General features: G+C 53.8%; 11 protein-coding genes across 11 annotated transcripts; 6 read left to right on the top strand and 5 right to left on the bottom strand.

Annotated features, from left to right (window-relative positions):
* Nucleotides 1-451: 451 nt before the first annotated feature.
* BO66DRAFT_355052 (aromatic alcohol reductase) lies at nucleotides 452-1,786 on the top strand. Its single transcript, XM_025644839.1, has 2 exons — nucleotides 452-575; nucleotides 632-1,786. Exons 1-2 carry the CDS (start codon nucleotides 507-509, stop codon nucleotides 1,574-1,576), a joined length of 1,014 nt encoding a protein of 337 aa, XP_025501299.1. The 5' UTR covers nucleotides 452-506; the 3' UTR covers nucleotides 1,577-1,786.
* A 1,230-nt stretch (nucleotides 1,787-3,016) lies between these two features.
* Nucleotides 3,017-4,167, bottom strand: BO66DRAFT_355049 (alpha/beta hydrolase; the record flags this gene model as incomplete). The annotated part of the gene is made up of 1 exon (XM_025644838.1): nucleotides 3,017-4,167. One exon carries the CDS (start codon nucleotides 4,162-4,164, stop codon nucleotides 3,076-3,078), a length of 1,089 nt encoding a protein of 362 aa, XP_025501298.1. The 3' UTR covers nucleotides 3,017-3,075.
* A 401-nt stretch (nucleotides 4,168-4,568) lies between these two features.
* On the top strand, nucleotides 4,569-5,740 carry BO66DRAFT_473517 (putative short chain dehydrogenase/reductase; the record flags this gene model as incomplete). The annotated part of the gene is made up of 5 exons (XM_025653053.1): nucleotides 4,569-4,659; nucleotides 4,718-4,766; nucleotides 4,831-4,896; nucleotides 4,960-5,400; nucleotides 5,464-5,740. The coding sequence occupies 5 exons, from the start codon at nucleotides 4,569-4,571 to the stop codon at nucleotides 5,738-5,740; spliced, it is 924 nt and encodes a 307-aa protein (XP_025501297.1).
* Nucleotides 5,741-6,519: 779 nt separating this feature from the next.
* Nucleotides 6,520-7,702, top strand: BO66DRAFT_441194 (uncharacterized protein; the record flags this gene model as incomplete). Its single annotated transcript, XM_025651323.1, has 2 exons — nucleotides 6,520-6,580; nucleotides 6,633-7,702. 2 exons carry the CDS (start codon nucleotides 6,520-6,522, stop codon nucleotides 7,700-7,702), a joined length of 1,131 nt encoding a protein of 376 aa, XP_025501296.1.
* On the top strand, nucleotides 7,613-8,441 carry BO66DRAFT_157938 (uncharacterized protein). The gene has a single exon (XM_025642194.1). It carries the CDS (start codon nucleotides 7,785-7,787, stop codon nucleotides 8,370-8,372), a length of 588 nt encoding a protein of 195 aa, XP_025501295.1. The 5' UTR covers nucleotides 7,613-7,784; the 3' UTR covers nucleotides 8,373-8,441.
* Nucleotides 8,442-8,511: 70 nt separating this feature from the next.
* BO66DRAFT_379524 (bZIP transcription factor) lies at nucleotides 8,512-9,512 on the bottom strand (the record flags this gene model as incomplete). Its single annotated transcript, XM_025645856.1, has 1 exon — nucleotides 8,512-9,512. The coding sequence occupies exon 1, from the start codon at nucleotides 9,484-9,486 to the stop codon at nucleotides 8,512-8,514; it is 975 nt and encodes a 324-aa protein (XP_025501294.1). The 5' UTR covers nucleotides 9,487-9,512.
* Nucleotides 9,513-9,796: 284 nt separating this feature from the next.
* BO66DRAFT_403916 (uncharacterized protein) lies at nucleotides 9,797-10,609 on the bottom strand (the record flags this gene model as incomplete). The annotated part of the gene is made up of 1 exon (XM_025648897.1): nucleotides 9,797-10,609. The coding sequence occupies one exon, from the start codon at nucleotides 10,607-10,609 to the stop codon at nucleotides 9,797-9,799; it is 813 nt and encodes a 270-aa protein (XP_025501293.1).
* Nucleotides 10,610-10,753: 144 nt separating this feature from the next.
* On the top strand, nucleotides 10,754-12,651 carry BO66DRAFT_457975 (FAD/NAD(P)-binding domain-containing protein). Its single transcript, XM_025652188.1, has one exon. The coding sequence runs from the start codon at nucleotides 11,127-11,129 to the stop codon at nucleotides 12,534-12,536; it is 1,410 nt and encodes a 469-aa protein (XP_025501292.1). The 5' UTR covers nucleotides 10,754-11,126; the 3' UTR covers nucleotides 12,537-12,651.
* Nucleotides 12,652-12,739: 88 nt separating this feature from the next.
* On the bottom strand, nucleotides 12,740-15,308 carry BO66DRAFT_457967 (glycoside hydrolase; the record flags this gene model as incomplete). The annotated part of the gene is made up of 9 exons (XM_025652187.1): nucleotides 15,001-15,308; nucleotides 14,923-14,938; nucleotides 14,357-14,855; nucleotides 14,196-14,279; nucleotides 14,059-14,135; nucleotides 13,965-13,997; nucleotides 13,772-13,914; nucleotides 13,205-13,711; nucleotides 12,740-13,129 (listed from the first exon to the last, which is right to left on the bottom strand). Exons 1-9 carry the CDS (start codon nucleotides 15,190-15,192, stop codon nucleotides 12,740-12,742), a joined length of 1,941 nt encoding a protein of 646 aa, XP_025501291.1. The 5' UTR covers nucleotides 15,193-15,308.
* A 1,079-nt stretch (nucleotides 15,309-16,387) lies between these two features.
* Nucleotides 16,388-17,242, top strand: BO66DRAFT_393889 (uncharacterized protein). Its single transcript, XM_025647863.1, has one exon. The coding sequence runs from the start codon at nucleotides 16,593-16,595 to the stop codon at nucleotides 17,022-17,024; it is 432 nt and encodes a 143-aa protein (XP_025501290.1). The 5' UTR covers nucleotides 16,388-16,592; the 3' UTR covers nucleotides 17,025-17,242.
* Nucleotides 17,243-17,281: 39 nt separating this feature from the next.
* BO66DRAFT_430661 (NAD(P)/FAD-dependent oxidoreductase) lies at nucleotides 17,282-18,650 on the bottom strand (the record flags this gene model as incomplete). Its single annotated transcript, XM_025650541.1, has 1 exon — nucleotides 17,282-18,650. Exon 1 carries the CDS (start codon nucleotides 18,506-18,508, stop codon nucleotides 17,282-17,284), a length of 1,227 nt encoding a protein of 408 aa, XP_025501289.1. The 5' UTR covers nucleotides 18,509-18,650.
* Between the last annotated feature and the right edge of the window lie 53 nt (nucleotides 18,651-18,703).

The raw sequence follows: 18,703 nt of genomic DNA, 5'->3' as shown, positions 1-18,703 counted from the left end.
ACGCTGATGAGCGTGCATACGGACTCACTAGAGTCGCCCAGAATCCCAAAGCTGTATGATGGTCAAGTCGGACGGAGTTAAGATCCGGCATCGGCTTTTTATGGATGACGATACGATATACTGAACACCCACATATAGCCAGTTCACATCTAACCCCGGACCAAGAATAATCTCACTTTCCTGTACTTTTCCATGGTCTATGCCGCAGCGACCGGTAGTTCTTTCAAAGCATAGATATCTTGCGTGAGCGGCTTAATTTGCGGCTATTGCGGAGGTGGCCTCCTTATCGCCGCACCAGCCAATCAGGAAGCGTTCTCGCACCCTTGCGTGCGGCGGCGGCGGCGGCCCGGCGCGGGTTTTGTCAGTGGGAGGAGACACAGAGAAGAACATAAATAGATGTCACCTGGGAGTATTCCTGTTCCTATCACAAGCCTGAGCCAAAGGGGCAATTCATTTAGCACCACATCCAGCGAGAATACCGACAATCAACCAGTTCCCTGACCACCATGGCCATGTACGCCAAAGACCAGCCCGCCGGCTTCACAAACAGCATCGAAAGAGTTGCCATTGTCGGCGTAAGTAGACCTAGATCCGCATCGAGAGATACAGCACCACTGACCATCTCATCCAGGCTGGGGGTACCATTGGGTCCCACATCGCCCAGGCGCTTCTAGACACCGGAAGACACACTGTTACGGCAATTTCCCGGAAAGACAGCGACAACAAGGTTCCCGACGGTGTCCGAGTCGCCTCGGTCGACTACAACGATGAGGCCACTACTGTCGCTGCTCTCAGGGGCCAGCAATTCCTGATCATCACCATGGCCCCCACTGCGCCCCGAGACACCCACAGCAAGCTTGTCCAGGCGGCTGCCAAAGCTGGTATTCCCTACGTGATGCCCAACGGATACGCCGGCGATATTGAAGACATCCAATTTGGCGAAGATACATTGCTGGGGCCTATCGCCAGAGCCCACAGGGACGAGATTGAGAGGCTGGGCATGCAGTGGATCACAGTGTGTTGTGGGTTCTGGTACGATTACAGCTTGGCGGGTGGAGAGGCGCGCTTTGGGTTCGACTTCGACGCCCGTTCCCTGACAGTTTATGGCGATGGCAACGTCAAGATCTCGACGTCAACATTGTCGCAGGTGGGACGCGCCGTGGCCAAACTGCTGAGCCTCAACGAGCTTCCCGAGGACGATAGGGACAAAAGCCTCACCCTGTCCACGTTTCTTAACAAGGGCGTGTACATCACGAGCTTTGTAGTCAGCCAAAACGAGATGTTTAACAGCGTCAAGCATGTGACCTCTACCACTGACGCAGACTGGACGATTACTTGTCAGGATACCAAGAAGCGGTACGAGGATGGCCTTGCTCAGGTCAAACGGGGGAATATGGCGGGTTTTAGCAAGATGCTGTACGCCAGGGCGTTTTACCCAGGTGGTTCGGGTGACTTCTCGTCCAAGGCGCAGAATAGGTTGCTCGGGTTACCAGATGACAGGCTGGATCATGCTACCCGGGTGGGAATCGATTTGGTCAAGGAGCTGCAGCTTCGTGTTGATCGCATGGCGGCTTAGAGCAAAAGGAGAGTGTATGCTCGAAGGTATGGAGTTCCATATCATGATCGATAAGTCTGGCCATCAATCGGGGAGTCAAAATTGATGCGTGGCTTTGTTTGCTTGGAGCTTTGGTTCTATATTTTGCAAATATCGGGAAATGTCAAGCTGGCTTTGCGAGAGGAACACGTCTTAACATTGCTAAGATTGCCAGAGGTACCTGGAAGAGGCTTAGTATTTTGCTCTCAATCAGACTCCCTACGATCCGGTACTTTGAAAGCATCTTAACAACATTGGAAAGAAAAATAAGTTTGTCATAAAACAACGGTCCAATCATTTAGTGGTAGCGTCCCCTGGACGAGGGGTTCAATCAATTTCTTTTTTTTATTTCCTTGTTTTCAATAGTTACCCTCGGAAACGACGAGGTATGAAAACACCTTACTTCATCCCCAGTATTTTAATCTTCTGGCAACTAGCTCGACATTGGGCTCGAGTGTGGCAGGAAGATCGAGATTGCTTAAGACCTTACTTCTTGTCCTTGTCTTCCTTAGGTGGCGGTGGTGCCGGGCCTGCAGGCTTGCTGCTACCGGAAGTGTCGTAATGTCCACGTCCCATATTGACCAGGTTGGAAGGTAAGAGAAAGATGAGCTTGTGCTTCCGAAATTGAGACGGTGTCTAGTATGTGTCAGGCTTGCGTCTTTGGCTATTGAGCTTGAATCTCCGATTAGACAGGGTTGATTTTGGGGTTTATATACCATGTATGCAGAGAAGAAGAAAGCAAATAGATGACGACTTCACACATAGTTTGACCAAGTGTAGCAGAAAATTCCGGTTCTGTACAATGAAGACTTACAAGTAGCACCAGGGCCTAATGTGTGCCAGGGGGATTGCGGTCTTTGTCAGACACAAGGGTTCAAAGGATTCAGGATGCACGGTGTTGACATAACAAAGCATGACAGTAGAGTCTAGTTTGATGCCCTTTGAGCCATCACCATTCGCATCCTTACAAAGAACTGCACAGAAAAGCACGAAAACAAGTGTGTGCAAAAAGACATAGCGTTAAAAGTAGAGTGTGTGATACCATACTCAGGATTACCTAAACGAAGGCCCAGCATTTCTATTGCTGTAGAAAGCTTTTCCAAAAGGAAGAGAAGTAAAAAGACAAAGCGAGTTGGCGGACCGTTGCACCGCTGACAATGAAAGGAATGCATGAAGAACATCCATCGAAGAGCCAAAGCTGTGGCCGTATGTCACAATCATCAGCCTCCAAGAGCAAGCCTTGCAGGTGGTTTTGCACAATAGCTAACGAGGGATGTAACAACAAGTGCCAGAGGTCTTGCCTTCCGAATCGGCAATCGCGTAGGAGGAATGCTATTGGCGTTGAACACCTTACTGAAATGCTTCAATTGTAGGAAGGTTGTTGTCTTATGTCCCATGATCCTCACCAGCAGCCCTCAAAGTCACAATCCGAACGACCGGTGATTGATACCGAGACACCTCACGAGACAGGTGTAGACCGATTAGGCAGAGCTAATGCCACGACGAGCCACACCAGTGTCGTTGCTAGCGAGGTTTGTCTGGAAGAACTGGGTGAGCCTGGTGAAGGGGATGAGGTCGACGCGATCGTAGAGGTCAACATGGTCGGCACCCGGAATCCAGAGAAGTTCTTTCGGTTGGACAGCTCGGGCATAAGCATCCTCGCTAAACTCGCGGGAGTGGGCCTGATCGCCGGAGATGAACAACAAGGGACGAGGAGAGATGGATTCGATGTCATTGAAGGGATAGAAGTTCATGAACTTGAGATTGCTCGTCAAGGTCGGGTGAGTGGTGAGCTCCGGAGTCGAACCGGCAGGGGTGAATTCACCACGAGAGGTCCGGTAGAAGTCATAAAACTCCCGTCCGACAGGTGACGTGTCGTTGGTTAGCTCGTTAGGGGTACCGCCAGTGTACTGGGTCTGACTCGGGTCCTCCAGCTCGGTCCAGCGATGTTGCGCGGCGTCAGCAATGATCGCCTGGCGCTGGGTAAGATTCTGGGCGTGCTGAAGACCATTTCGGTTGACAGAGCCCATGTCGTACATGCTCGCCGTCGCGATGGCTCGAATGCGCGGGTCGATCTTCGCTGCGCTAATGAGGAAACCACCACTGCCACAGACGCCCACTCCACCAATGCGCTGGCGGTCGATCGAGACCAGATCCTGGGTGCCAAGGTAGTCCACCGCGGCGCTGAATGCTTCAGCATACAAGTCGGGTGAGACAGCATTGCGCGGCTCCCCCGAGCTACCTCCCCAGAACTGATGGTCAAGAGATAGAGTGACAAAGCCCTGCTCGGCGAGCTTGGTGGCATACAGATTGGCACTCTGCTCCTTCACGGCCCCCATCGGATGGCCGACGATAATGGCTGGTGCAGCGCCCCCGTTCTCAGTGAGGTTGTGGGGGACGAAGAGATTCGCAGCCACAGTCATCTGGTATTGGTTCTTGAAGCTAATGGGCCGGAGGGTCACGCTGTCACTCCGGTAGAAGTTGTCGGCACCATAGGACATGTTTTGGGCGGTTGCTGGCAGGAGATACAGCAGAGTTGGTGTAAGGCTTAGAGCAGCTGCAACTTTCATGGTGATTCCGTTGATTCGAAAGGTCAAAGAACGAGAAGATGAGTTGGTGTCTCTTGGGTAGGACAATAGACCGGTTCGACCAGCATACTTATAAATCTACAATTCGTTGCTCTACGTCATTAGCCTCAGTAGAAGAGGTGTGTCCCCAGCTCCTTGATGCAAGTTGCTGACATGCGGGGCGACACTCGCCCCTGGAGCCCTAACCGTCCAGGGTCTCCGAAGCGCGCAATTCTAGGTCAGCTGCGAGCTTGGCAAGGGACCCAGGTTGACCCGAACGTGATAAAAGGCCAGTTTGCATGGCCGTTCCCAGTTCTTGCGCCTCATTCTTCTTGTTACTTTTCCAATCCACAATAAGCCACGATTCCCCTACGCGTCCTCCTCCACCAGCCAAGCGTCAATTTGACATGACTCCTTACGTCCATACCGGGCCGGTCAGCTGCGACCAAGGCTTTGACACCGGCAATCTGAGAGGCAAGCTAGCCATTGTCACCGGAGGTACTTGGTGTAGAGACCTTTTTCTTGTCCGACCATCTCTGAGCTGATGAACGAACAGGGGCTAGTGGGCTGGGTGAAGCCTACGTGCGAGCGCTGGTTGCTGCCGGGTGGGGACAAGCCTGGAATTCCTTTCTCATCATTCAGAGTCGGCAGCTAAACCTCGTATACCAGGGCCTATGTGTGCTTCGCCGATATTGACCCAAATAAGGGCAAACAGCTGGAGCAAGAGCTCGCCCGGTATGCTCCGTCCGATCATTTTGGCTCAAGGATTGTCTGTCTCTGACGGGGAGTCGTATTCAGAACCAAGTTCGTTGCCTGCGACGCTAGTCGTTGGCCTGATCAGGAGCAACTATTCCACGAGGCAGTGGCCTGGTCCCCGACCCGCCGCATTCACTACGTGGTGGCGAATGCCGGGATCCATCGCCCGGACGAAGTCTTCCAGCAAACTCCTCTTGCCCAGGAACCGTCCGAGCCGGATCTGAGTATCATCGACGTCAACATCAAGGGCCCCTTGTACACGGCAAAGTTGGCTGCGCATTATTTCATCCTCCAAAATGGCACCATACCCACCCATGAGCAGGAGGATACCTGTCTGATTCTCATCGGATCAGGCGCAGCCTTCCTGGACTGTCCCCGGGGACCGCAGTACAGCGCGAGTAAGTGGGCAATGCGAGGGATCATGCATTCGCTGCGGCAGACCACGTACTACTACGGATCGCGCATCAACGTGATTTCTCCCTGGTAGGTTGCAGAAGAGTCCATGTTGTAAATGGCGTCATGGCGTGAGCTAACATATGGCGCTAGGTACGTTCGAACCAATATCCTCTCGGAGGAGGCGTTCGCCCACGTCTCGAATGCCGGGGTGCAATTCGCCACCACTGAAGATGCCGGGCAGTGCCTACTGCGGGTGCTCAGTGACCCCACCGTCAATGGTCATTCGTTCTTCGTCACGCCGAGAAAGTGGGCAGCCAGGGGCTTCATGGACCTGGATTTGGAGGATTACCCGGGAAATGCGCTGCTCGGGGAGATCCAGACCGAGCAGATGCTGAGTGCGCCGGTATCGGCGGGTTTGTTTGTGTAAATAGGCGTCTATCCAGGGTCTTTGCGGAACAATAAAGATGTATAGTTCACCATGGATACATTATTCATTGGTTCTTTGGGGATGTCAATCCGTTGGGGATGTCAGCATGTTTCATGATTACCATGGAAGACAACCGATAAAAATGAAGAAAATGAGTTCAAGTGGGGCTCTTGGCGTAAGCCGGCTGCATTAGCGCCTTACCTTATCTCCAACCGAGATTCCACCGAAGACGGAGGCACATCGCCATATGCTGACTCTTGGGATGCAGCCCTGGTACGGTGACTAGCGCACTGCCTCTCGACGCCCTCAACGCCCATCAGCACCGCTTGGCAGACGCGACTGGGAACTTCTAGCTTGCATCACTATCAAGCACCCTCTAGGCTGTGATCGTCATATCTGGTTTGTAATCAATACGCCATTTGCTGAGAGTCGCAAAGATACTGGACATTTCAAGGGAGGCTGTGCTTAACCCTCAACTGGGCCTTTGATACCCGTGCTTGGCGGCGCCACGGCTTAGTGAGACGGCTTACGGTATCCGAAGTAGAATCCGAGAAAATCGGCATTGATTAGCATCAACCACATTGTTTGTGTACAAAGAATTGTGTTGCCTAAGCACTTTGCTTCACATTGTGATGACTGCAAAGCAAATGGCGGTCCCAAGAAGGGTTCCGCAGTCACCGAGCCGTTTTGTGGTCTAGTTTTGGTATCCGGCTCGATGCTTTAAGAAGGGGCTTTGAGATGTTGGACAAGTCAGAGTCTCAATCCATTTTCGATCAATCATGTTCCATTGCCTTGTCCTCTGTTTCCTGTTCGCCGTATCACTTGTTCATCCGGCCACAAGTGAGTGAACAGTCGCAAACCCGCGTCGCTCGAAGCCGGCTAACCTGACTAGGTCACTCAACCCACGTCCCCAGAGTAGAACGTGCAGTCCGAGTGAAAGAGATTGACCTTCATTGCCTCTCGGAGGATGCTAGTGTAGCAGAACAATTGAACCTCACATTCGCGATTGACGGATATGATAGCAGAGTCCGACTGCAGCTGGAGCCCAATCGTGCCATCATCTCGAAAGATGCCCGCCTTCATTATCTCGATGGCAGTGGAAGGCTCAAAGAGGTTCAGTCCTTTGCCGACCACCAAGGAAGAGTCTTCTATGGCGATGCCTGGGTATCTTCCACCAATAGCTCGTGGTATCCAGCTGGCCGAGCCCGTGTATATCTCATTCGTGATGGAGACAGCCCGTTGTTCGAGGGGACTGTAAATCTGTTTGGTCGGTACTATGATCTTAAAGCCGTCACCGCCGTGGATGGCTTGGTTAATACCTTTTTGACGCACGTGGAGATAACCGCGCCTGAAGCAGCCCTAAACCAGTTGCAAGACTTATCTAGAGGCACGGTGCAGCACACTCGCGCTTCTGGAGAGTTCACCGTCTTGGCATCCGCAGGAGTAGTGACGCATAACCGGTTTTCCCTGCGCCAGTACATGGGAAATTTCGACGAGCTGCTCCAGCACATAGGCAGCACCGCCGGATGTCCCACCTCGCGAAGGATTGCTCTCATTGGCTTGGCCGCGGATTGCACCTTTCGAGAGGCGTTTGGGTCGAGTGAGGAAATGCGGCGAGTACTAATCAGCATGGTCAATGCAGCTTCGGAAGTGTTTGAACAGACCTTCAACGTCTCTCTTGCCATCCGAAACCTCACCATCAGTGACGAAGCCTGCCCCGAGCGCGCTCCTGAGACCACGCCCTGGAACGTACCGTGTTCCGCGGGGGATATAGACTGGCGTCTCCGACAGTTTGCCTCCTGGAGAGAGTCCCAAGACGGGGCAAATGCCTACTGGACGTTGATGACGAACTGTCCCACCAACAATGTGGTGGGTGTGTCTTTGGTCGGGGGGCTGTGCAACATCAATCAAGGTGCCAACGTCGTGGCGCGCACTGTGAATCAATGGCAGGTCTTTGCGTGAGTGTCTGATTCCTGCTTCAGTCCGTTGCTAGTCCGATCCATGCTGACGGTTCTTTGATCTCAACAGCCACGAATCAGGGCATATGTTTGGAGCGATTCACGATTGCGAATCCCCTGCCTGCTCTTCGTCTCGCGCGCAATGCTGCCCCTTTTCCTCCTCCACATGTGACGCATCAGGTGCATATCTGATGAACCCATCTTCCTCTTCTCGACAGACCACATTCTCACCCTGCAGCATCGGGAACATATGTTCCTTGATCGGCAACCGACGGGTGCAGACCTCGTGCCTTGCCGATGGTAGCGACCGCAACCTGACTATTATAACACCAGACGGATGCGGAAATGGTATCGTCGAAGAAGGGGAGGAGTGCGACTGTGGTGGACATTGTCAGGACGACGCCTGCTGTGATGGGGCCACGTGTCGTTTCCGGGAGGGGGCAGGCGCTCGGTGTCGGGGGGATCATGGAAGTCAATGTCAAGACGACAGCTGTAACAATCGGCAGCCAACGGACTCGTGGTTTGATCGCTACCGCTCGCTGGTGATTGGACTGGTTTCCGGAATCGGAGGAGGGTTTGTTCTTGGGGTGTTGATTGTCTTGATCTGGTGTTGCAGTACTCCTCGTCACCGCGCGGTGTCCAGAAAGCGTGCGCCTGTGGCAGCCCAGAGATGATCTGCGTCGCACGGTCCAAAGGCAGAAGAAATCTAAATGGCGATACTTATTCCTGCATTAGCTCTAGAGATGGCAATAGCGTTGATCCTGGGCGCATGATGAGTTCTTGTTGTAGCTAGGTGGCCGGGTGGCTAGATGATCATTGTAACCCTAACTGGTGCCAACGCAGCGCAGGAACTCCTCTCCTTGCCCGCCACCAATTGGTTGAGACGAGCAGTTCGGGCGATCCCACGAGTAGCCAGCGCCATTTGCGCACGAATTCCTCGGTTGCCTCCCAGTTCCGGGGATCCCACGGCGGTCCCCAGACCACGAGAGAGGCCCCCGTGTTGTGAGTGTCCCAGAAGGCCATCAGATCCCGGCACAGTTCATCCTCGTCGAGCCGGTCTCCGGCGAGAATCATGACCTCGCGCATCCGGGGGAAGGGGAAGAAGTCCAGCCACGGATGATGAGGCACGAGGCGCTGGATGGGGGTGGGCTGGAGACTCGGGGGGATTTGTGCTTCCGAAGAGCCCGGCACCGGCAAGTTGAAGATGGACAGCGCATCCTCCGGCTGCATCCAGGCTGGAGTCATGCCCAGGGCGCGGATGTTCTCATTGATGGCGCGGTGGACATTCAGGCGGCGAAGACTGACCAAGTGCTCAATCTGAGGACTGCCCAGGCGGAAGCTCTGCCGAGCAATTACCTCAAACTGCCGCCGGAATTGCAGGGCGCCTTGAGGAATGAGATGGCAATCCAGATCGTTGTCATCGGTCTCATTGGGTGAATGCGACCGTGGGGAGTCTGTTGAGTGGGCGGTGGTGGTGGTGGTGGTGATATTGCGGGCCTGGACCAAGACATTGGACGTAGACTCAGTAGTCTCGCCTTCTGATGCAGAGGATTGATTGATTGCTTTCTGCTTCATGCCTGAAATTCCGGACAATGCAGGTGAATAGATGATCATCACGTTGAGAAAGGTGATACTGTACATACGATAGGCGCGCTGATTCAATCGGTTCTGCAGACGGCGTCGTTTTTGTCGGTCGACCACCCCGGTCCAGTCATCCTCAGGAACCCAAAGATGATTCTGCTGAGGCATCTGGGCCAGGGTGACAGTAGTTGAATTGTCGGACATCATTCAATTGTTGCGATAGTTGATAGTAGCCTAGCCTAGTAGGCGAAATCGACACGAGGGAAAAGAGAAAAGCTGCCCACTTACCGGAGGCGATAAGCAACTGGGCGGGTATTATTAGGTAAGTTGGCACTGCCCAGACCCTCCCTTGTCTTGTCTTCGGCAGTTTCCCGGCCAGTACCGTAACTTAGGATTCCATCTTACACAATAAATACAATAATGCAATTTTCATTCAATGGGCCATGGGTATCGACTTGTCTTTGATTGCAAACTATCTTTTTTTTTTTCTTTTTTTTTATGCCCTCCTCTATTCCTCTTACTCGTAGCGATTCGGAATGGTGATGCTCACTCCCGGAAACCGCCTGGCCAGCTCATCCAAGATGGTCGTCGCATCCACCGCATACACCGTCCGCGGATCCTCTGATGGACGTGGGCCGGCTACAACCATCGCTACGAGAGCTTCGGATTCCGCATCCACCACCCACGCGCCTAGCAAGTCATGACATGGAATCGAAATTCTCATCCGGTAGGCACTGACAGGGCCTACCAGCAGGTTACGAAGTAGTTCATATTTGGTCACTCGAAAAGTCACTGGCTCCAACCAGGAATCCCACAGCAACCCAATCAACCGGCGGGCTCGGTAGTATGGGATAAACCCTCTCCAGAGCGAAACGGGCCATCGCGGCGTCACCACCTGATTCGGGGTCATATCATGGTACCAATAGTTGGTCCAATGCTCCGGCTTGGGGCCCAGATTTACCAGGGCCCAGCCTTGCTCGCGGCTCCAGAACCGGGGGTCGGGCTCCGCCTCGTTGGCCCGGTCCGGTGGAGGGCCGCCGATGTACTGCTCGGTCTCGACGCTATAGATCGCGCTACGCGAAAGGGCCGGCGGCTGAGATGGGTGGCGGCGATACAGGAATGGAATCATGCTCGTTAGCCCGTAGTGGGTGCCATCGATCTCCAGAATGCCCCCGATAATCCCATACCGCGTGGTCTCGGACGACTGTCCAACGCGGTAGTAAGTCCCAGAATAAGGGGTTGGAGGAGCCTCAATCCCTGCCTCCCTCGTTGCCTCAGCAAGTGCCGCAGCAATTGCCTCACGCATTTCCTCACTCATTGCCTCACTCATTGTTGTCGCTCTACAGTGCAGAAGAGGGAGATGGGGGAGATGGGGCTATTGGTGGCGATGCTGCGCAAGGCATGCAGTTGTGCCCAGACTACAGGGTTATATATCTTTCTGGGCGACGCGGAGTACCACTCACTCCTTTGTACCCTTTTTTTAATTTGCTGGCTGGTGTTCTTCTTTATGTTCATAATGACTGGAGTAATCTACTGGAGATCTGCGACAAAGTACGAGTGTGGCTGGTGCGGGATGGCTGGCCCGTTGTGTGATGGTTGCAGAAATGACACCATTGGAGAAACCCCCTAGGTCTTATCACCCCTCGCAAACATGAGGAATTGGCCATTAACCTGCCATGTTAATCACGTCAGGATGCAATGGCGACAGGATGGATACCGTTGACGTTTGGTGTTGTTGTTGTGGTTTTCCAACACAAGATGTCCATATATATAGGAGTACTTAGTGCATCATATCATCCCGTCTAATGTCGCGTGCAGCTCGCAGGATTTGAAGTCAGCAGCCAACAATGCCTCCCCGATTTCGTCGCGTGGCCGTGGTCGGCACTGGTCCTTCGGGACTGTCAGCTGTCAAAGCTCTCCATGATGAAAACACGTTTGACACGATCCGGGTTTTTGAGCGACGCGACCGTGTTGGGGGCATCTGGCACTACGATGCGACTCCGGATCCCTTCCCTAGCCCTAACACTCTTCTCGATGGTCCCAGCCCAGCCCCTTCGGCTCTCCCTCAATTCACCCCTTCTCTGCCAGAGAACCCCACTGCCCGCACAGGCATCTATGATCACCTCGACAGTAATGTCGGAGCTAAAGCCATGTCCTTCACCCACACTCCATTTCCCGAGGTCAACTCGGCCCTCTCCATCAGACAATTTGGACCCGCCAATGCCTCTCGTCCATTCCGCGTGGTAGCCAACTACATCGAGGATCTGTTCCAGCCCTACCTCCATCTGGTCTCGCTCCGGACGACAGTCGAACGGGTGGAGAAGATCGGCGAGGAATGGAGACTCACCCTGCGGAGATCCGGCCAGCTCTACCGCGGGGTCCCTCAAGACTACTGGTGGACTGAGACCTTCGATGCCGTGATCGTGGCGACGGGGCACTACAACGTCCCCAACATCCCCGAGATTCCCGGGCTGGCGGCGGCGTCGGAGGCGTTTCCGCGTGCCTTGGAGCACGCCAAGGCCTTTCGGAGCGCCAATGACTACGTCAACCAGCGCGTTCTGGTGGTGGGAGGCAATGTCTCCGCCGCAGACATCGTCACCGAAATCCACTCCCTCGTGGCAGGGCCGCTGTATCTCAGCCAGCGGGGGTCCAACCCCGTCCTCGAACCCGCCTGGACGCTTCCGAATGTCCAACGCAGACCCACCATTGCGCACGTGTCGACCACCGAGCAAGGCATTACCGCACACTTCACCGATGCCACCTCGCTGACCGTCGATAAAATCATCTTCGCCACCGGCTACCGAGCCTCCTACCCCTTTCTCATCCCCGACCCTGTGACCCCGAACAATCGGGTGGCAGGCTTCTACCAGCATATCTTCAGCATTGCCGACCCCTCGCTGGCTCTGGTGGGACAGGTCCGGGCGGCCATTAGTTTCCGCGTCTACGAGTATCAGGCCGTCACGGTGGCACGCTACTTCGCCGGTCGGTCGAGGGAGCTCCCGACTAAAGCGGAGCAGGATCATTGGGAGTTCAAGCGCCTGCAAAGTAAAGGGAATGGAGTTGGCTTCCATGAGATCAAGCCAGATTTCAAGGAGTATTTTGACTTTTTGGTGGATCTTGCCGGGGAGGGAGCCGGACTACCGCCGTGGGAGGACCGGTGGGCGGAGGAGGCGTTTGAGATCTTGCAGGCCAAGGAGGCCTACTGGAAGAGGTTGAAGGCTGGTGAAAGCCAGAGTGCAGTGAGGGCAAAGTTGTAGATAGCCAGGTAGATAGCATCACGATCAAATCTCGTCCATGAACCAGGGCTGATGGGAATGTATTTCAGACAACGTATTGCTTAGGCCGCTCGCTGGATTATGTCCCTATGAAAGCATTTGATATTCCCAATCCTCATTCCTTCTTCCAAGCTACGGCATGTTCAAGCTCCAGTACATTCAATATAATCGACCAACTCGATGCTTCACGATACTGCGAGAACGGCAACCGCCCAGGCCGGCAGATTCACGGTAAAGCTGCCACGACCCGTCACAGTCGAGGTGGTAGGAGTAATCGACACATCGTGCGGATAATTACTCACGAGCTCGCCACCCGACAGTAACTCCAAGGATCCCTTGGTGGTTCCCGCAATATTGACCGTCACGTTCTGGGCCGTCGACCCGTAGTTCGCCAGCTTCACATAGTAGACTTTCTCTTCAGACACAGAAGCGACCCAATAGACAGGTCCAAAGTCTGCAGTGCTTGTGACGGGGAGGATAGTGGTCCCCCGGTTGGTAGAGAATAGCTTCTGCACATAGAATGAGGTTGAGCCGGTGATGGAATCAGGGCTAGAATCGAGACCGAAAAGATCCGGCTATTGCGCGGAGAGACGTTCTATTAGCTACCGTGGATACATTTGATGGGGAAGGACGCATAAGATAGTACTTACCGACCACTCGGCCATGTCAAAATGCTCGAGCAAGGGCGCAAAACTCGCCATCTTGACAACATCGCTGTTGCGTTCCAGACCAATCATGTACACGGCTTCGGCACAACTGCCCTGCATGTAGCTCCAGTAGGTGGTGCTCCCATCATTACCAGTCGTGCTGGCGTATTCCCCAACTAGAAGGGGATGCTCACGAGAATAGTTGTCAAACTCGTTGAAAAGGGCCACAAAGGAGTCGGGCGAGAGATAGTGGTGGATGTCGGTGTAGGCCCCCGTGGGCAATGTCGCCGGGAGGCAAGAGCTGGAGGTCGTCGAGGCGATGATAATCAAATCGGGATACTGGGCATGGATTGCATCGTAGATTGCCGTGAAGCGGCTGGCGTAGGTGCTACATCCGCCTTGCACGTTGTCTTCATTGCCTACCTCGATATATTTCACTGGCCAGGGCTCCGTGCGGCCGTTCCTGGCCCGGATCGCACCATATGTCGTCGTCGTAGAGCCAAGCACGTACTACAGTAGCCCTCAGAGTCAGTTGCTCGAGTGGAGTGAACTTCGATGTTAACGACATACCTCAAGCTCGTTGAGGATATCATCAATGTACGGGTCCAATGCTGAACCGGAGATGATACCTCCCCCCAGAGAAAGACCTGCCCAGACGGCAAGAACTGGCTCCATTCCCATGTCTTCACACCAGTAGAGATACTCGTCGAGGCCTTACGGTTGACTTAGCATAATCTCTTCCGTGCAGTGCTGAGAAACTTACCCAGTGCGTCGGTGTTTGCGTAAGTCCAATCGCCTGCAAGCCATTAGTTAGATCTCCAACTGTGTGCTCATAGAACGAAGGAGATATGTCATACCTTGGCGACCTGGTCGATTGACAACAGCGCCGATAGTCTCATTCCATTTCCACCGATTGCTGGGACTAGCTCCTTCACTGTACAGAGGATAGGACTCAGTACCACGGAATATCCCGGTTCGCGACCGTTGGACCTACAGGTTATTGCCTCCCGGGAAACGCAGGAAGGACGGTTTGATCTCCGCAAGAAAGCTGGCGACGTCATTTCGCAACCCATTTTGTCTGCACAGCAACGAGATAATTTGGTTAGACAAAGGTCGAGCTGGAGTTTCGGACTAAGGTCCACTAGGTAGACTCACCGTGACTTGTATGTGGGTGGGAAAAGCTGCACCAAGCCGAAATTAAGAGACTTTCCAGCCACCTTCGTAGCATCAAACCGCAACTGCCACTCATTGTCTGCATCGGCAGACTGACTAGACTTGAAGCTCGTCTCGTAGGATGTGAATTTGCTGGTAGTACTTTTCACTGTGATGTTGTGGTCTGCATAGACGATCCCGCTCGAGGTTCCCACGAGCCGGAGATTGACCGTCCCCGAGTAGGCGCCTTTCATGTAGAACGAGTTGCTGTACGTGGTGGCCAGAACGGGAACCCCATTGTAACCTGTGTTGGCAAATCCTACGTAGCCAGTGGCTCCGGCGGGGACTGTGACCTTGAGGGAAGAGGTGATGGCGCTGCTCACAGGATTGGAAGTATCCTGTGTGATGTTGACATTGCCTACGGCGGCGTAGGCAGTCAGTGCGGGGCTGGTGCCCTGGAACCCGTTGTTGCGAAGTACCTGGCCATGAATTCCCCCATCGCCTACATTCGAATTAGCTGATGCAGAGAAGACCCGGAGGCATGATGGATGAATTGGACGACATCGTACCTGAGTTGTTGATATCCTGAGCAGGAAAATCCGGAATTAGTATGTAGCCGGAGCGCCGGGTAGACTATCATCACTGACCTCAAACATGATGCCGTATAGTAAAGGGCTGGATGCATTTCCTCCAGTCTTAGACACGGTTAGGTCAATGGCCAGCGCCTGACCCGCGAGCCAAGTCATGGCCCAGGCTGAGAGGGAACCAAGATGCATGATGGTGAGACAAATACTTCGGTGCGCTCCGTATAACCCACCATCAAACCAAACACTCTCCATGGGGCATTGCTGAATATATTCTCATTGGGAGTGCTAGGTTACGTCCTTGATGTGCCGCGACATGCGAGTGTGACTGACTCTATGCATGCAAACTTCAAAACCCCGCATGATGGGCAGAGTCCACCGGGAAATTACTCAGGGAAGAGGTTGCAGAGCTGCAAGGTACTTTCAGGTACTGACACCATCTGTCAGGGCATGGGCTGATGGAAGGCGTGATTTATGGAGAAATTAGATTGCTTCCGGATAAGCGAGGATAAGGTGAGGGGACCTGCATCAAAGCTGCGAAACAATGGCGAGTCCCCCGCATTTCAGCCGGATAAATGCACGCTCTCATCGACTCTAAGCATAATCTCTCCACTTCCCCTCACGCCAACCCCAGAGCTTAGCCGCAGAGCCAATTACTCCCTCCTGCCTGGCATCCCTACTCGTGACGAGGTCTTGTCGAAGGGACTGCCACGAGCTAGGGCAAAGATGCACCGTTCAGTCATACATAGCCGGTAATTGGCACCATCATTGCCGGGAAAGGTTTGCATACAATTGTGTTGAGGCACCAAGTCAGTATCTTGCACTAAACTCGGCCCATAGGCCATTGAGGGTCCTTTCAATGATATACTACTCTATTACATACTGCTTTGATCTAATGACTGGTGCATGATAGTCAGCAGAGTCGAGTTTAATCAATGATGGATTCGAGCTTGTGCGGCGCCAAGACATCGAGGGGATAGGGGACAAATACCCCAGCAGTGGATCGAATACGACCTTGCGTTGCCCCGGTCGCGATGAGCCTGAAGCATAAGTCCATTATACGAGCTGCGGACAGGTTTGGGAAAGGTGTGATTATATCTCGTCCTGAGTCTCAGCCTTATGTCTATAAGCATTCGAATAGTTAACTAGTGGCCAACACCGCCATTTCTGAGTCATGTCGATAACAAGCCGGAAGGGGGTTCGGGTAGAATCGGAAGGATCCATGGAGTACAAATAGAGAACCATATCAATACTGTACCAGGGGTCATATCGATACATGTGATAAGAGATGTCTGCCCGATTGATCCCTCGCTCGCCCTTTTTCCACTCCCTCCTTCACTCCTCCTCGACGGCAGCGGTGCGCCCAGAGTTTCTCACTTCACTCAGTTCGTCCTATGCCAACCCACGCCAGCACGTCGTAGGCACCGACTGCATCACCCAGACCATTCCTGCCGCCGCTGTAGCTGGCATCAGTGACGAGCGAGTCCTCGCACTGTTTACGAGCGGCTTTTTTGGTGGCTTCGTTTTTGCCCCGGAGTGGCTGCTGTTGACAGCTGCTGGGGGAAGAATTCTACCCGTGGGGTATACCGGTCCGTATCTCCTGAGCCAAAGCGAGTGATGGGAGAGCTCATTAAGGAAATGATGACCCAGGCTTTATGAGAGTGGGCCACACGGCTCAAACCCTCTGGCGGCGGGCGCATGTCTCCGACTCACGCCTCCATCCCGTGGGCACCTGCTTTTTCGGCACATTCATGATTCTAGACAAGCACATTGCAATTGAGTCAGAAGTGGCCGAGCCCGGTCGGCGAGCTACTAGTTGGATTGACTACGGCTTTGGGTCGGATGAGTCCTCATTCGCGGGCTGTCACCGATTCCAAATCACAAGAATTGAAGGTAGTCGCGGGGAAGGCCCGAGCAAGACAGACCCAAGCGCCGAAAGCCAGGTGCAGATTGGGCTCCAATCGTTCCAGTGCAACCCGCAGACAAATGTTCCTTTCGGCTCTGAAATTCTGAAACAGTTCCATTACCAGTACGCGAGGTTGCTCTTTGCCAATGGAATCCAATCCGTGTTACTACGGGGAACCTGAGCACTCCCTCTGATGACCGTATTCAATGCCTACGGCTGGTCCGAGGGACTTGTAAATGACTAGGAGTTCAGCCTTCTTTATCATCGAGTGCAATAGCCCACCCCACTCTAATTGACGATTACCCAGCATCTTGGAGCTTCGTATAGCTAATCCTGAAATCATCCTATCTTACTATAATTACACAAAGCTATTTCACAAAGAACATGAATGAAAAATCAAGCAAGACGATTTATCGTGACAGAACACGGCACGCCCCGTCAGACTACCTGAAGAATCTGCTGTAGCAACTCGTCTGAGCCGGGACCAACTGGGTTCGCAGCCCGTAAAGCTTCATCGGCATCCTCAGGTGGGTAGATCAACTTCTGGTTGATGTAGCACTTGACGCGCTTCGCCATTTCCCCGGACATCTGGACATGCCGCTCCCAGCCACCCGAGATCACCGCACCCCAACCGCCCAAGTCCAGACAACACAGATAGGCTGCTTGGGAGTACTTCACCATGGGTTCGCCCAGAAGATCTGCTGCTGCATTATGACCCGCCACCCGACCCAGTTGCAGGGCGTGCTGGCAGGACATCAAGGCGTAGTGCCCTTCACTGTCCGCCGTGGCGCACGCAGCATCCCCAGTGACAAAGATATGCTCGGCAGACGGGGCACGAAGCCATTCATCAACGAAGACTCGTGCGAGAGTGTCTTTGGGGCCCGGGATCTGCTGAGTGAGGGGCGTGGCCCGAACCCCAGCGGTCCAGATGGCGGTTCTGGTAGCGATGCGTTCTCCGGACATGAGGGTGACTCCATCCGCATCAACGGCCTGGATTCCGGAGCCCAATCGACACTCAACTCCAACCTCGCCCAAGGCTTGCGCGATGACTGGACGCGGTCCCGGCCCCAGCTCAGGGCCAAGATCTTCCGCCCGATCAACCAGAATGACCCGAACATTGGCAATATGACTTAGTCGCTTGGGTAGCTCCGCAGCCAATTCGATTCCCGTAAAGCCAGCCCCGCAGACCACCACGGTATCTCGTGCAGGGCTGGGGGAAAGAGACTGGAGAGCGGCAAGATGCGCGTCAAGTTTCGCAGCAGACTCCAGGGAGTCCACGTCAAACGCGTGTTGGCGAAGCCCGCCGATACTTTGCGGTTGAACGACCGAGCTTCCAGTCGCTACGATCAGACGATCATAAGGGACTCCGTGTTGTAATCCATCGATGGACTGCATACGAACGATGCGCGCGTCGGAATCAATGCTTTGGGCGGTCCCCGGGCAGAACTCAATGCCAGTGGCAGCGAAAAGGGGACCCAGAGGGTGGGTCATGTTGCCAGCGTCTGCCTCATAGAGACGGGGCCGGAGAACTAAGGTTGCACTAGGAGCAATGACCAGGACTTTGATGTTGTCGGTCTGGTTGGCGAGGTTGATGAGGCGCTGGGCTGCCAGGGCGCTCCAGAGCCCGGCAAACCCGGCTCCCAGGATGACGATTTTGACTGGCATGGTGGAATGGTGGGTGTTGAATGATTTGAGATATGAGTGAGCTGTGTTCGGTGAGTGGGAGATGATACAAGGAAGCTACGGAGATGCATCGTTTGTAGATTTATAGAGCAGTGGATTCTGTGGACGGGATTCCGGGTACTAGTACTAGGTATGTACCTTAGCATTGATGCTATACACATTGACAGCAATAGTCAT

The sequence above is a fragment of the Aspergillus aculeatinus genome (genome assembly GCF_003184765.1).
Source record: "Aspergillus aculeatinus CBS 121060 unplaced genomic scaffold BO66scaffold_42, whole genome shotgun sequence".
Classification (NCBI taxonomy): Eukaryota; Fungi; Ascomycota; class Eurotiomycetes; order Eurotiales; family Aspergillaceae; genus Aspergillus; species Aspergillus aculeatinus.
Note: the sequence above shows the minus strand (reverse complement) of the source record. Positions and strands in the feature narration are given on the sequence as shown.